Raw genomic sequence first — 18,079 nt, 5'->3', positions numbered from 1 at the left:
CTTTTCAAGATGCAACAAAGTTCGATGTATAATATTTTCGTCACAATACCACTGGTGAAATTATATTATTTGTGTTTAGTTTCACAAACACCACAAAACTATGAGGCTTTCAGTAAACATAACAATTCTGTTTAATTCAAATATAAGAAAAATTAAATAAACATGTTCAACATGTAAACAAGACTTCTGTTTATTATCTTCAAGTTATACATGATTTCCTAAAGGCTTGCAAGATTGATTGTCAGATGTTAGATGATGGGGAAGAAATGGGAGATGATAAGAGAGTATTTGTTATTGCACATACTATCACGTTAGAAACAAAGAAAGTTTCAGTTCTCGTGAATTACTTCTAAGCACATGGAATTTATTAAATGGGCTATTTGTGGCGCTCCTTAGCCAATTCATTCACATGTACTGAATTTTCTCTAATAGTCCTACATTTACTATATTTATTTAAATTTAAAAGAGCTATAATTTGCACTAAAGAGCAGTTTTTGCACTAAAATATGTTTACTATTTTTTCATCCATATTTATTTACCTACCAACTACCAGTGATAATGAACTACCGGTATATTATTGATATACAACATCATAAAATGTTTACCTATAAACATGTTTTCTGTACTGATATTTGAAGCGAGGCTGGTTGAGAAAACACAAAAGGGAAAATTGTAACTTTTGGGGAATTCACTTCTATAAATGTACTACCAATAAGACAAATTTATCAAAAGAAATCTATTTTTTAATTATTCATTGACCTCCGTTTTAATGAAAAATTAACAATGTCCCTCCCCTTTCTTAAGGATCACGTATTAGTATATAGAAATAAAGACCTGGCGTAGAATGAGGGGATGACAATGATTCAATCCCGTGGAGAATAGACAAGGTAAAATTACAATACACATTACATAGCTTCCAAGTTGCTTCCAACGATCGAACCATGACGTTCAGGTAAACATTCCGTGTGAGCTCTGGGAATCGTTCTGTTGTACACGTGCTATTAAAAGATTATTATGGAGCTATTCTAGACCAGCTATTGCGGCCACCTCATCGACAGAGGCCATGTCTTGTTCTAAGCCGGGCAACTGGTATTGGCGAACTGTTTAACATCAAACGCGCCTGCATCAGTACAATACATTGCAACAGTGTTAGAGCAATGGCTTGGAAAATAGCAATGCAACCCTTATTCATTCTTATCAAATTATATTTGATAATTACTGTCAGTTACAATATACATAGTTTCTTATGAAAACTCATAAAAAATGTAATAGGAATTTCAAATTAGTTAAAGATATACACAAACTAGTATTATTTTATCATTCCATCCAGAGTTATCAATTGAAATCAATAAAGTAATCCTGGAAGCAACTGAATATAATTTAAAATTTATACTAAAATAATCATTCCTGTAATTATAATGTTCATAAATGTACGTGATTTTGTTTTATGAAAACGTGACCATTCTACTTGTACATTTTGTTACACTGTAAACTCAATATTCACAGTTTAAGTATTGTATTATTTTCGTACAAGAACAAAAATTTAGATTGAAGCATTGACAGGCATTATATTCTAATAATTAAGTTTTATCTATTTTTAATGGCCACATTTATTGATAATTAATATCTAAAGAATATATTGGATCACACTGATGTGAATTTAAGAATACTACTTAAAGAATCAATAAAACATTATTAAATATAAAAAAACCTTCTGATCTGCATCACAGTGTTCGTCACTTACCGACGAATCGCGTTCCATTTATAATCATGAGGCTCCACCACCTCTACTCATGAGCTTCCATCCACTTTCAGGTGCTTGTAACCACGCCCATGATTAAAAGCTTATAAACTCGTAGTAATAAGTTTCTATCCGCAATGATAAGCGCCTACCCGTACTAATAAGTTGCCGTCAGTGTTCATGTGCTTCTACCTGTACTCTCGAGCTTATGTGCTTTTTATTGTACTCACGCGCTTATGTGCTTCTAACTGTACTCACGAGCTTATGTGCTTCTAACTGTACTCACGAGCTTATGTGCTTCTAACTGTACTCACGAGTTTATGTGATTCTAACTGTACTCACGAGCTTATGTCCTTCTAATTGTAATTTCGAGTTTATGTGCTTCTACCTGTACTCACGAACTTATGTGTTTCTCTACCTGTACTCACGAGTTTAGGCCTATGTGCTTCTTTCTACCTGTACTCTCGAGCTTATGTGCTTCTACCTGTACTCACGAATTTATGTGCTTTTACCTGTACTCACGAATTTATGTGCTTTTACCTGTACTCACGAGTTTTCAACTCTTACTACTAAACTTCTATCCGTATTTTCCACCAGTTTCAATTAGTACTAATGACCAAAAGAGCCTTCGTCCATACTCGTGTGTTTTATCAATACTCATGAGTTTCCAACTGTACTAATAATATTCTACCCATAATAATGAGTTTCAACTCTTAAACATAGACCTGAAAGAAGCTATACAATAATACTGTCCAAAGAAGAGAGGGAACAGCAATCCTTTTACTTGTGCTTAATGTTATGATCCGCAAACCTTCGGAACTCTAAGTAACGGGAAGAAAACCGCCGAATTGTCAGACAAAACCTCACGCGCTATCCTTGGCGCCTAATATCACGGCTACAATGTGTGGAACAACTAATGAGTATTACGTGCTTAACTCTTTAAGGTGAATTCATTTAATCGTGATAAACTGCGCTGGCGTAAACCAATATTTACTTTGCAAATTCTTCCAGTCACTGTTGTGCCAACTTTACATTTTGCGTTTCGCTATCAAGGACAGTATATTGGATCCCATATCGTAATGTTAACGATGAGTTTCCATATTTTTTACTGAAGAGGTCGATAGTTGCGTTGTCTCGAGATATCTGAGATAACCGGTTCTTGTGTACAGAGTGGGACGACATTGATGTCATGTCCAAATCCATCTCTAGGCGGTGGGTATGGGTGGCGCCTGCGCCTATACGTCGGGATAATGTTCCCAGTTATTAATATTTTTGATACCAAACTATATCTATGATCCATTACTGCAACATTTTTTTACTTAGTTACAGTAATTAATGAACAAAACCAGATGAAAGCAAGGCACAGGTTTTAAGGACAAGGATTGCGTATTAAAAAAATACATTAAATTTACTGTGTAGCATTTGTTTACTTATAAAAGAATAAAATCAATTGTTTCTAAACCTCCACGATTTTCATTAAAGACTTGTTTAAACTTATTTTTCAAAGTTAAATAATATTAAGATAATGATTTTAATTTATTGAGAATCCTGTTAGTACATGATTAACGAGTGAAATAGTAGAAATGTAGAATACCTACATTGAATTATCTAATAATGCTGGCAGCACTTAGACAGTGTAACTGATGTGGACATATTTTCAATTACAGATACTCTGATAGATAGCTAACAGTGTTTTATAACAATTCCACTAAACTGTGATATTAGGCCTACACTTTGACTGCCATGGCGTAGTTGGTAACTCTCGAATTCTTTGATAGTATCCTTCTTAGCTGGTATAAAGGACACGTTCAAAGTCCAGCTTGGACCCATTGTGAATTGAGTGAAACCAGTTGAACAAACACTGTTAGAGAGCTCTTTGTATTTGAGGAGAAAAACATGTGAAGATGCAGAATTGTTTGAAATCAAACGATGTTCTACATTCTTTAGTTTTAAAGCTTTCCCATTCGATTCCGTCTACTCTGTAAAACACGCAGGGTTTTTGAGATGTTACCTAAACATAAGATTATGATTGCGGATGGAAGCTTATTACTTCAAGTACTACATACCTGAAACTGGTGAAAGCTCATGAGTAGAGGTGGTGGAGCCTCATGAGTATAAATTAAAACAAGGAATGTTATGCGTCAGCAAGCGACAAACACTGTCATACATTTAAGAAACCCACTAAAGCATAAGCATGCTCTTACTGACGAGTGAAACTAAGAGCCTACATATTCATTTATGCTTGCTTGATTTGTTGTTTCCAACAATCCCTATCATAAAAGAGGGTTTTAGTATTTATGTGGCATTCTGTCAAATCGCTTCTCATAGTACTTCAAAGTATTATTACTCCAAGTACTACATACCTGAAACTGGTGAAAGCTCATGAGTAGAGGTGGTGGAGCCTCATGAGTATAAATTAAAACAAGGAATGTTATGCGTCAGCAAGCGACAAACACTGTCATACATTTAAGAAACCCACTAAAGCATAAGCATGCTCTTACTGACGAGTGAAACTAAGAGCCTACATATTCATTTATGCTTGCTTGATTTGTTGTTTCCAACAATCCCTATCATAAAAGAGGGTTTTAGTATTTATGTGGTATTCTGTCAAATCGCTTCTCATAGTTTGTTTTTATTTTCTAACTTCAAGGAAGAGTCTGTGGATACAGCGTATACTATATTCTACTAGAGCCAGTATACTGTATCTAGGACTTAGACACATACATTTTACTTAATAACAATACTTTCAGGCATGGATTGAGGTAGACTGTAATAAGTAACTGGTAACTAATGCAAGAAGGCAATTATTTTTAAAATTTGAAATCATTTAGAATAAATCAGTTATTTTGTTTTAGTTTTCCCTATTTACAGAGGACGAGGTTCATAATCTGTCACCTAAATATGGTCGGATTATCGACTTTAATTAAACTTTATTAAGAGTGTACTTTTTTATTTTATTATAATATCGTATATTGAATTATATTATTCAGAATCAAGGAAAGGTTACACGTTTACTGCAAGTATTAATCAACGCCATTAAAAATATTTGTAAACTTTTTAAATATTATTCGTGAATGAGTGTGCATGTCCTGACTACTCGTATTTGTCATAAGCACATGTCCTTACATCGGTTATCGATTGATTTGGTAGACTGATAATATTGTCTATTCTTGCTTAGTCTGAAGCCTGCAAATCTTTGAGATAACTTGATTCCGAGACCAGCACGACGCCACATTAGGCGGTAATATTTATGTAATTCGTATTAAAAACTAATCGTTCCAATCGACAGGCGAAAACAGATAATGTCATGAACTCAAATTTACTGTAGAGAATGTTGTTTATTTCCTCTATTACTATCACAACCAGTAAATTGGCTTTCTCATGTTGACATCGATATGATTACTCCATAGTTTGTTAATTTCACATAAGACTGCGCATGTAGGGCACGGATTTGTAACAAGATATTGAAGCCAGTCTCCTACTAAATTCAGCGAACAAGATGCAAATATCAATAGAAAAGAGCGTTAAAGTTAGTAAATAACATTATACAGACAAAATTGTTATAGCTTTTAAAATATACGTGAAGACGCACGTGCCCTACATCTTCATTTATGCTTTCTTGATTTTTTGTTTCCAACAATCCCTATCATAAAAGAGGGTTTTAATATTTATGTGGCATTCTTGACTTTATCAACTCGCTTTCTATAGTTTGTTTTTATTTTATAACTTCAACGAAGAGTCGGTGGACACAACATATAACAGCAGATTAAAAATAGACACCACTTAAAAAACAATAAATAAAAAAATTAAAAAAAAAAACACTCACAAACTATCAAGCAAAGAAATTAATCGATGGTGGTCGGCGATGAGAAGATTTCATAAAGTAATAAAGAGGTTCAATAATACGATGTTTCTTGTATGTTGGCGAAACGAAAACATCTGCACCAGCCAATAGACCCATTTTGAATTATACCTTATATATATATATATATTATACCTGTATATTGAACCTGACAAGTAGAGTCCGTATTGTAAATTTGTAAACTTATAAATGAGTGTGCATGTTCTGGCTACTCGTAATTTTCATAAGCGCATGTCCTTACAGCGTTTATTGGTAAAATATAATTTTTTTAAACAAAATTATGTTTATAAATGTAATGTAAAAATGCAACGAAATAAAAAATGAAAGGAAGATAGAGACTATAGAATAAACGTTCAAGAACTTCCCACAAAAAAACTGTTATCTCAGATGTTATCGATATTATCAATCGATTATACATGCAGAGGCTTATGCTGAGAATCAATGACTATTTACCGCCACCTTCGATGATTTACGATCACATAAACGTTAAAACCGTCTACTTAGTAAGTAAATGGGTGATAGATAGTCTTCAACTCGTATTTCTACCTCAAATCACACTGAACTATGTCTATGTCTATTTGTTTCCGTACTGAGAACTTATGTTTACACAGATTACATCGACCCAGAGGCATGTTAAAATCATAACATTATGGGCTGCCACAGTCGATATCCAAAAAAGGAATGAGCAGAACTACTAACATCGAATTGGTTTAACTTGTGTTGTAGCTATTGGTATATTTCTTACGTGTTGCATATTTTAAAAGAATCAACACCTTGTTAGTAATTAATTATGTTTTGATATCATTTAGTCCACTAACTATTTGCACCGGCTAACTAACTATTTTCGAAAACCAGCATTAATGTAAATTACTAATTAAAATCGACCAGACCTTCACTTTACCATAGCGGATCGCAGTTGATCCTTCGATCATCCCACCGTATTTACATAGCACACAAAAGACGTCACACGTCGCATCCTATTGGATGCCATCATCTGAGGAATTGGATCCATCATAGTCCGACTACAAAAATTAAATATTGGTTCTTTCGAGAAAGCCCAAAACCCACGAGTCTGATATTGAAGTCATTCATATTTCATACCATATTGTTAATTTCTGCACTTAATAATTTCTAATAGCATTAACCTTTATAAGTAAAAAAAACGTATTTACCGGAATTGTTATTGTACTTATATATATATATATATATATAATATATATATATATATATATATATATATATATATATATATATATACGTTTAATTTACAAATTCGCATCCAAACGCTTTTTAATTTTGATTTTAATGTTTATACCTTTTTAATATTTAAACAATGAAGTACACTAGTTATTTATACAATATTGTATGAGTAACCAATAAAGCAACTAAAATAATCGTATCTTCAAAATGGGATATGTCCCATACACATAAAAATAAGGTCGTAAAAATGTTTGGAGCTTAACATTGTTGTTATAGGACAGCCGGTGAAAATGGCTGCCAGAACAACGGGCTCTTAACCCTGGAAGCGTCGGCCGACCCGTTTGGTGTTGATCGCGTAACCCCGAAAGGGTCAATTCGTATATTACCGCTGAAAGCATTATTACCCGTCAAAGACCTTTGTCTGGCCAAATTGTACAATTTACAGAGCTCTAATGATGATAACTCTGAAGGTAGGACCATACATCAATTAAAAAGCCTGAGTTGATTTTAATGTTTAGTGGACTTTTGATTTTCTTTTATCCTGTTTCTAGTTGAAAATTTGTGTTTTTTCCAGATATGATTTTGTTGTTAACCTTTGTGCGGCGGTCATTGTTGTTTGTAAACAAATAATTTTGTACTTTGTTTGAAAGTTGAAAGTATCCGAATTGAGACAATGTTTTTCAAACATTGTTGATTATACAATACTTCAGAATGAGTGATCCTTGTAGATCAAGTGATATTCGTAACATTAAAGTGGAATGTGACATGACTGACAATGAGTATGAAGTAAAAATGTTGTATCTTGTTTTGATTTGTGTTAATTTTGAAATAAAAACTTAGTTATACACTGTTCTACATCAGCTAACTTCATAAAAACATCAATTTACATGAGAGTTAATTTTATTACGGTTATTTCATTGTCTTGCTTAGCAACTGAAAATGGGTAAAAGTTTGCCACTTTGCTCTTTTCTCTGTAAACATAAAAATTATTTCCATTTTTATTTTTTAACCCCACAACACTTTATATTTTTATATTCATAACCAAATCAGGTATTATATGTAACTGTTATATGCGTTATATAGATGTATTAAAGTATATAATAGGGTTTTTTCCTAATTAAAAATATTAGCCTGCTATACGTATTTTTCTCTCATAAATGATATAGCTCTAAACAGCTCTTATCACGTAAGTACTATACTAGTCTTGAAAAGGCAAATGGCTTGATAAGCTTGTTTATCCTCCTAATTAGTCCTAATTATACTCGTCCTCTAATTAGCGATGGAATAGATTACGAAATTCTCTTAACTTCTATGAATTCTACACACTAGCAGTGTAATTATTTATTTAACATAAATTTATTTATTTTTTATATTTGTAAAAAAATCTTTATGAATGATATTCTACTTCACCCCTATTAAATATATCGATTCTTTCTCATATTTTATGGTTTCACGATATAGGACAATACTTTAAGTTATTATTAATAATACTGCCAACGAGCGAGAAGATACCTTGTTGGCCTTATCTCACACAAATGTATTCTCTATCTCGTCTCGTTCACTGGATGTCTAGGCGTACATCAACTAACAGTGTTATTTTACAAAATATCAAGCCGACAGCGCAAATTACAAGTCTATAGAAATAAGTTGGCAGCAGTGGGTCTAATTTGAAAACTAGGCCATTTAACTTCACCCAGTGAGCAGCTCCTGCGGCCAGATTTCCTGAGACAATACAGGGGTAGTTTTATTTATTTCACTTTAGCGATGTATACGATCCAGTCCAGTGAACAGCATTTTAAAAATCCAAAAAGTTCACACTTTAATGTATTTAGGGAAATAAGTGTTATCTAGATTATTGACATTTACTGCTATCTCATATAGCGCACGACTTACTTTGTCATACTGGTCGATAAAACTGTAGTTGCGTTTTATATAGTCCTTTAGTTGTATCGGTTTATTTTTATATAGATAAGATAGAGTTCAGTTAAGGTGCATTTCCCTCTATGGGATTAGCTCAGGGCGATCTCGAGAATGAAATAAGCCATAGCCTCGCATTTTACATTCAGCTTCAGCCAAGGCTGTACGCGACATATGATCTGGCGAACAAGAGAATCCACCTTGTTAATTAATTGGTGGCTTATTGTGGTGACAAGGTACTTTATACTTCAACACCCAGAGATATGGGTAGTTTCCTACCGCCTACTTCACCCGTGTTGCGTTCATCGGCTTGACGACCATATCCCAAACAGCCGTACTTAGAATGGGTTGTTAGGCTGTAAAATGAACTGCGTTCATTGCATTTGAGTTTGATGTCCAGTATTTATTCCGTGTTCGTGATTGAAGGTTGGCCGACTACAAGTACAGTCGTGTTACAACGTAATCAGCGTAAGGCTGTGGGACACACATCACCGCTGCCAAAGTGAAATGTTAGCACGGCGCACCTCAGGTTCAGCGCTGGCCTTGGACTTGGACTCTGTCTGTGAAATCTCACTCCGGGACTACTATAGCCGTCTCGTTGATTTATGGTCAGCTCAGTGTGCTGCCAAAGAATGTGCTGAGAAAGAACTCTCATGAGTTTGAGAATCTTCAACATTTTGTACGTCGATACTTGAAACGAGATTTTGATTCCTGGTAGAGTACCTACTTGAAGTTTCAGAAGATAGGTAACCTAGATAGATATCTCTAGATTCTTGAAAGCTAAAGAATCGCACGCAATCTTCGTTAATACATTTAAAATGTCATTGAATATGTTTCTTTCAAGATTTCTTTAGTAACCTTACGATATCGCAAACGAGTTAAACAAACAACCAAGTTATGTGATGTACTCGTATATGACCAAGTTGTTTACGAGGAATGCTGTAATTTATTTATATTTTTACCTATAATTGAATATTTTCAAACTTTACCAAATTTTAGTTTATATCTATTCTAAAACAAATTAAAACAGCTATAGTTATTTTTTCACCATACATGTTTCAATCATGATCAGTCTAGTTAAATTGAAGTGAAAGCGCAGCTTTGTCAATTATGCATTTCATTAGTCCGGGATGATCAAAACATTTGGTGGTGATTAAACCCAGAACACCTCCAAAATAAAAACCTTTTAAATAGAACTACTGTTGTGTGTTGCGTAGTTCCCTTATACCTGACCGTATACCTTATAACCTGACAGGTTATGACTTCAACCTGTCCAAGTCTCCAGAGTGCCGAGTCTTTTAAGTTTGCAGAGATAATCATAAAAAATCATGAATACGTTTTACGTTACGTCGTCGTTTATATATATTTGAATTATTGATCAAATGGACCCATGTTATGTATGATACTAATTTAAAAAATAACATACCATTTGTAACAAATTTGTACATTTGTGGAAATTACAAAGAAAAGGTGTAAATTACTTTTATAGGCATTGAAAATATTATTTTTACTGTCGACTTTAGGGTTTATAAGGTTTTGATATAAAAATGTCTTAAAATTGGGTCATTGTAGTCAAAAGAATATTTACACTATTTAACCTACCCGAAGTCGACAACTAGTCCAAAGATAAAAGATCGACCAGAATAGCGCCGATTGTTGATGGGAATGTCACTCACCTGGTTGTAAATAGATCGTCGAGTCGTCAACCGAAACAAAACCACTTACAGAGAAGTAACTAAGTAAATAGAGTGAGTAAACCAAGCCTATTTCTATACGTCTGGGATTGCTGACTCGTTGGTGTTTGAGTACTTCATTTGTAATTTAGTCTTATTTAGACTCCTCGTAAAGCCCTTATTTTTACATCTGTACTTATTCTCATCTGTACTACCCCGGTCTTGTAATCCAGGAGTTGAGAGCCATTTAATGTAAGCAAATAACCTAGTTTATTGTAAAAACGATAAAGAAATTCCTCTAAGAAAAAAATGTTTAATTGGCGGGCCTGGAAATATGGGAGTATCGAAAGAACTGTATTATACATATCATATTACTATAATCATATATATATATATATATATATATAACACATTTTTGGATGAACGTAACTGCTTTCAGTCTCTCAGCCTCATAGACTGACGATAATATTAATATTATTGACATTTTTTAAATTTATTTTAAATTCTTTAAGCTAAAAAATATACGATTTAAGAAATAACAGATAGCTTGATATATTTAAACTTTTTCATACCCTCCCATTGCAACCCACGATTCTAACGGGTTAGCAGAACTAACGTTTCTAACGCTCGATTTCTTTTTTATGAGAACATATCTATCGATTTTACCAAAAACTTTGTTGTTTATTTTACAACGCAAATCGGTTCCTAGATTATAACGTAGAGAGCTGAATTACTGTATTCGTATTATTGCAATTACTAAACATGTTGTTCATTGTTAATGTACCATTTCCATGAAAGATCTAATATCCACATGAATTTTGTCTCCGCGTAGGCTTGGGTAGCTATTCTATAAAAACTTACCCAAGCGACCTGTCTGGTCGACCAATCAGTGTCAAATGAAGAAGTACATCCCTGGTATACCGTTATTTTTATGGTATACGCTTTTTCATAGGAATCTTCTTCATTCCTAATATGGCTTATTTGTTGTATTTAGTATTTCTTAAAACTTATATATGCCTATAAAATATATCATTAAGTTGATTATACACAATATTTATACTTCCTAAGAATACAGTACAATTACTCAATCTGTTTTGGGGAAAATAATATTGTTGTTTAATCCTCACTGTGAGCTCCAATTGAAGAGTGAATTAGAGATACTTTTGTCTATTTCGACGTAATTCTGGTCTTCATCGATTATATTTTACTAGTGAAATAAGATAAGCGACGTTACATTTAGTAATAATTAAATATTATAATACTAATACATTTCTAGCACTGTTCATCAAGAAGATAGTACAAGAAGTACCAATATATACTAATAATCATTTGGACTTTATTTAATCATAACTATTGACATGTTAACAAATAATTTTATTAATAATTATTATTGTCAATACTAGTACAGATAACTAGTAAATTTAGTATGATTTGAACTTAGTGATACTTAAATAAAATTGGAATATTGAAAGGTGCAAATATGAGATACATTGCAATATTTCGTATTAAGTTACAGTGAAGACATCACTGTGGCATCACTCAAATGGATAACATAATTAACTTATTTCATGAGTACTTAGTAGTATCTAATACTAACTTTACTCTTTTCTTTATTTCTTGTGAAGGACAAGAAATATTGTTTATTAGATGTTAACCAGAAAGTACATGATGCATCAGTATTATCATTATCATAAATCATTATCACAAAACGTGTTTTATACACTCATGTTATTGAGATCTGAGATGACCTACCGAGCATTGTGTGCTCCAGGGAGGGCAGACGACACCAGTGCTCCGGGGACGCAGATAAGAACACCTGGCTGAAGGCGAGGAAGACGGCTGGGAGGGTGGCGGGCATGCAGAGCACATACACTTATGTTATTGTGATGACTTACCGAGCATTGTGTGCTCCAGGGAGGGTAGACGACACCAGTGGTCCGGGGAAGCAGACACGAACACCTGGCTGAAGGCGAGGAAGATGGCTGGGAGGGTGACGGGCATGCAGAGCACATAGTACACTCATGTTATTGAGATGACTTACCGAGCATTGTGTGCTCCAGGGAGGGCAGACGACACCAGTGGTCCGGGGAAGCAGACACGAACACCTGGCTGAAGGCGAGGAAGACGGCTGGAAGGGTGGCGGGCACGCAGAGCAGATAGTACATGATGTTCTGGTAGCGTCCCCGCTCGCCTATCTGGACCAGCACGTCATCAAAGTCCACGTTGGACATCTTGCTAGCTGAACACTCTCAAATGTCTCGAAGATACAAGGCTGTCTGCCATCGTGTTCACTGTGTAAAACTCCGGAGAATCGTCACTAGTAATATCACTGTCATCACTGGGAGGATTTATGTAGGCTTCTAAACCAACGAATTAAACTTTTCCCACATCGACATTTACTTTGGCTCTTGTGCCAGTTCCATTCTTTGAACAATCCACTTGTTAAAATGTCATCATGTCAGTGATCTCTTCTAACACTTTATGTACAAACAGTGTATATGAAAACATAGTGAGTTTCATAACACTCTTAAAAATAATTTATAAAGACTATGCACATAGTAATTCTTATTTGAACTACATAGCCATTCCAACCCTAATGTCTTGTAAGGTTCATTAATTTATTACAACTATTTCATGGGAAATATTGATGAAAATAATATTTATTGTCCTTACTATCTGGGGTATAGCTGTTGGTTGATAATAATTACTAGAAGAGTCACATCATCTTTATTAACTGACTACATACTATCGTTCTCATAGCTTCAGGGATTTATAGAGTGTTACAATTCGTTTTATGATTGTGTAATAATTTTATAGCCCTAAGATACATTCCCTGAAAACAAAACATATTTAACATATAATTGTTTTAACATTTCACCAGAGTTTTTCCCTTCATAAAATGTAAACAGTATTTAGTATAGGAATATAGGGTGATTTTTATCAGCCCTAAATTAAAACTTCTATGTTGAATTTTGACAATACCTATGAACATTACATCCATTTCTGGGAAAAAATCTAATTAATTAATTATTAATTGTTTTTATAAATATAATAAACGTCACTCCTTCAGTCATATTTCGGTTTATACAATGTAAAATATCGATATCTTCAACCTCAGATATTTGTCTTTGGGTCTGATTACAGAATGACCCTAAAAGCAAGCTACTAATTTAATGCCTACAATTTGTCGTGGAAGAATAATTGTTCCCTGTCTTAAAAGACTGCAACTAAATGTAATTTAATAAAATAAATCTTCTCTAGCACCGATAACATTCTCAAAATGATCAGCTTGTCTGCAATCATATTGAACTTAATAAATAGGTGGTCACTGGCGGATATTGCAGTTATGTGTGACTGGAATGTTGAAATATTTTAAATGCGCTGATAACACTAGCACGTCAGATATTAAAACTGAGATAAGGCTTGACTGCGCCATTGGAGCAATAACGACATGGTTGGCAGATAGTGATGATTTATTGATACCAGCTGTTGTCGGTGTCATAGACCTAACCTCTCTATATGCTGGAGGTGCATACCGGTGATTGCATTTGGGATTTTTAATGAGATAAATATTGTGACATGAAGTGCGCATTCATCTAAACTAAACACTATGTTACGACCAAACAAGTTATATAACTCTAGATATACACGTAGGAATACAACAATTGCGCAGGAATGCATCCTAATAATAGGAAAATCACGCGCTCAACAAATCAGATAACCAGTTGGTCTTGTGCCAAATCCAACCCATGAACATGTAATGTTTTGTAGGAATGCTCCATTAGGATATTTAACATATTTTACCATGCAACTAAATATACTTGCGAATGAAAACGTGACTGTCGAGTGAGTGTTGAAATGTTACATTGACAATAGCGGTTCCGGCAGCTGATCAGCCAGGTCGAGGTGAACTTGCAAGCGGATACAACTAAACCGGCACACCTCTCATTTTTTATTTATTTGGTGTATTGCTGTACAGAAGGTCCATAAGTATGAGAGTTAAAAACCACTAATGATTTCATAAATTTATCCATATAATATAGTCAATGCGTTTAAACAAACGCCCAATTATCCTACACTCTACGATATTGCCCCCGGGTAAGTATAAACTGTTGCCGACTAGGCGCTCTCGCTTGCATACTTGCATCTCTGATGTCAGACAGCCCTTTCAGTCATCGGCTATATTCTCGTTGTGCTAGTTTAATGTATTCTTTTTTTATTTAGTTAATTTTATTACACATGAACATTTTTAATGTCATGGTATAATTAAAGAAATTAGTCCAAATACAATCTAGGGAGATAAAAATAATAATTTCCCACTTTAACGTGCCATATTATGTGTGCATGTCTTTTCCTTTATTTTTCATGGGATAATATTTGATAAAATTATTTCGCTGCATTAACAAATTGAGAAATCTTGATTTTCGTATGCCACGATTCCGGTTGACGATTGAAAGCAGCCAGGTAGTCGGGGTGCGGCGATCAGCTGTACTTGTGTGTTTGTAAGGCGTACAGTCCCCTGGACACGTCTCCTCGGACAGAGTATTGAAAAGTGCATGGGGGGGAGAGAGGTATGCTACCTATTAATTGAACTGATAACTGGAAAGCTCTATTTTACGGAAGGAATATAACTGAATGAATATAAATGAACAGCTTTTGTAGAAAGTTTTATGTGATATCAGCCACCACTGTAAAGTGACAGAGTCCGAGACGAACAAATTGGCTACTAGAGGCTGGCGACTGGCAACGCAGTGTGAGAGCGAGGGTTGTTGACTGGAGGACTTGGAGTAGCTGCGGTATAACAAGCGAGGCCACCTCAGCCCCCACCTCCACCCCCAGGCACCAAGACTCGTAACACCCCCACAACACTCGTCTCCAAACATCAAACACATCGTCAGGTGTGGTACTGATGAGCCAGTTGTGAAACTTGCATTCTAATGTGAGGCTAGATTATCAGTTTGGAGGTTAAAGAGTCGATTATATTTGGTGTCTTTTTACCAAATTGTACTAAAGTACTCACGGTTGTGTTGGTTAACCAATTTAAAATCGAAATGACAACAATTTTAAATCCCAATAAACTTATGCGCCATTTTTGAGATCTTAGAATTATGGCTGATAAAATTCTTCCGTTTTAATGATGTACTTAATAATGTTTTAGTGTGATTTTTAGTGTTTTAATAATTTGATTTCCTATTTGGCAAGAGACAAAGCGTTTTCATATATTTTTGAAAGTTACAAAAAATATATTCTTTACAATAAAGAGAAAAATACGTTTGGGTGAGTATTAGTTATATATTTCAAGTCAAACAACTCTCATTCTAAAACCAATAACCTCTTACAGACAAGAATTCAAATGAAAGAAATAGTTATGTCGGGATTGATGTATGATGCTTTATAGTGAAAAAGGATGAAAAGTGCGGACACCTACAAGATATGCTCATAAAGGGTGGCAATATGAGAATTGGTAAATAATCGAAACCCCTGTTGAGGAAAACCAACAGATCTGGCAATGTAAGTAATAAGGAAGAATATATTGCAGCAGACTACTAGTAGGATCTATCACACGGGTCTTAGGTGGCACTGCGGGGAGTATTGTTTACAACCTGCAAGGAAGGATATAATTGCAGCAGACTACTAGTAGGATCTGGCACACGGGTATTAGGTGGCACTGCGGGGAGTATTGTTTACAACTTGCAAGGAAGGATATATTGCAGCAGACTACTAGTAGGATCTGGCACACGGGTCTTAGGTGGCACTGCGGGGAGTATTGTTTACAACTTGCAAGGAAGGATATATTGCAGCAGACTACTAGTAGGATCTGGCACACGGGTCTTAGGTGGCACTGCGGGGAGTATTGTTTACAACTTGCAAGGAAGGATATATTGCAGCAGACTACTAGTAGGATCTGGCACACGGGTCTTAGGTGGCACTGCGGGGAGTATTGTTTACAACTTGCAAGGAAGGATATATTGCAGCAGACTACTAGTAGGATCTGGCACACGGGTCTTAGGTGGCACTGCGGAGAGTATTGTTTACAACCTGCAAGGAAGGATATATTGCATAAGACCACGTGTAGGATCTTACGCGTAAACCCTGAGGTTGTACTGCGTAGAGGATTGTTATAACCCACAAAGAAGGATATATCGCAGCAGACTACAAGTACAGATGGGCCAAGAGATCTCCGCGCGCGGCTGAGGCTCTACTAGCCTCGAAACATCATCTTCACCTACTTGCTGTCATTCTGTGATTGATTTAAAAGAACTAAATTATTTGAACTCCTTTTATTTGAATACAACCAAGAGACAACCTAATAAATTAGTAAATATTCCATTTCTTGCCTCTTAGATTACGAGAATACCGAAGGCTGGGATCTAAGGGAAACCCAATGTTCTTGAAAAAAAATTCCCTCTCCTCCGTCCACCGATAAAGCAGCCGAATAGTCCGCGCGGGCAAGTCCCTCGGCCCATCTGTAGGATCTGGCGGACGAGCCCTAGGTTTTACTGCGGGGAGGATCGCTTACAACCCGGAAAGAAGGATATGTAAATGTTTACGACTAAGTAATCTCCAAATTCAGTTCAATAACAGTTATGAATTGTGGTTCATTTAATGAAGAATCTTCTGAAACTTTTGGTGTTCATTTTCCTGGAATAGTTCTAGAGCTCATGTTAGACTTTTTCTACTGTACTGAATGTACCGTAATTGTCCACCATCAGTTTTGATCTTTGACGATTGAAGATTAAATAAATGTATGCTTATTTATAGGCTACAGCAACTCAAGACTAGTATTAGAGGAGGGTCGCATTATGTACACTATACAAGTCTACACCATACTATGTACATCTTGAAAGCAACTTGCTATTTGGCGTGTTTAAAATTTTTGAAAGCGACTACGCCCAACTAAAATAATTTTAAATTAAAGACGAAATGTGTATGAATTAACATTATCTTGAATGTAACTTTGAAAATTTGCTTTGAAAGGTATAATTACTAATTCTTGTTAATCATTTCAGCTACAAATTCCCCAATGCTATATTTATAATAACAATTATATCGTTACGAGGCAATTTTGAGTAACTTTAAATGTCTTGCAATTTTCGTAGTAATTAATTTAAAATCAGATGCAAATCTAAAGTAGCCTATATTTTAAACAACTGTCATTTTTACGTCTCTCTGAATTTAATCTTTTACACTACATTTAAAATATAGGCTAAAACACGATATTACGTGTAATGTTTTTTTTACTTATTCCTTGCTCGTTGTCCTTACTGAAAAATTATAAAAAGCGCAATGTGTCGGTTATATAATCGAGTGTGGAGAAGAGACAAAAAATTATACATTGGCCTAACAAGTTTTTAGACGCTACTCCTTGTGTTCTCACAATCACTTTATGTGGCTTTAATCACGTACATAAAACCATAGAGAATAGGGGTGTCTGTAACTCTAATTCTTAATCTTAAGACGTTATACCTTTTTGTCCTTTTATTACCAATGCGATAACTAAGCTCGTTAAAATTAGCCTCACTGGTGAATCGCAGAGATGCCGAGCCTTATCATGTAGTCAGCGTATGTATGTTTAAATTTAAATGAATAGGTCAGAATTTGAACATAAGGTCTTTAAAATCAACGCTTATTCGATGTATTAGATTGCTTTAATCGTATACTTGGAAGTTATTATATTTATTTAGA

At 34.8% G+C, this 18,079-nt stretch overlaps 1 protein-coding gene across 8 annotated transcripts in view; it reads right to left on the bottom strand.

Annotated features, from left to right (window-relative positions):
- LOC124367855 (carcinine transporter-like) overlaps positions 1–18,079 on the bottom strand; it is a 61,034-nt gene that overhangs the window by 37,996 nt on the left and 4,959 nt on the right. For 4 of the 8 annotated variants that reach the window (XM_046825041.1, XM_046825031.1, XM_046825057.1 and 1 more), the window contains exon 2: positions 12,435–12,870. In XM_046825041.1, coding sequence (XP_046680997.1) covers positions 12,435–12,624 — 190 coding nt within the window. In that variant the 5' untranslated portion in view covers positions 12,625–12,870. The other 4 variants (XM_046825078.1, XM_046825022.1, XM_046825049.1 and 1 more) reach the window with 2 other exon arrangements.

This window comes from Homalodisca vitripennis, chromosome 1, assembly GCF_021130785.1.
Source record: "Homalodisca vitripennis isolate AUS2020 chromosome 1, UT_GWSS_2.1, whole genome shotgun sequence".
NCBI classification, from domain to species: Eukaryota; Metazoa; Arthropoda; class Insecta; order Hemiptera; family Cicadellidae; genus Homalodisca; species Homalodisca vitripennis.
Note: the sequence above shows the minus strand (reverse complement) of the source record. Positions and strands in the feature narration are given on the sequence as shown.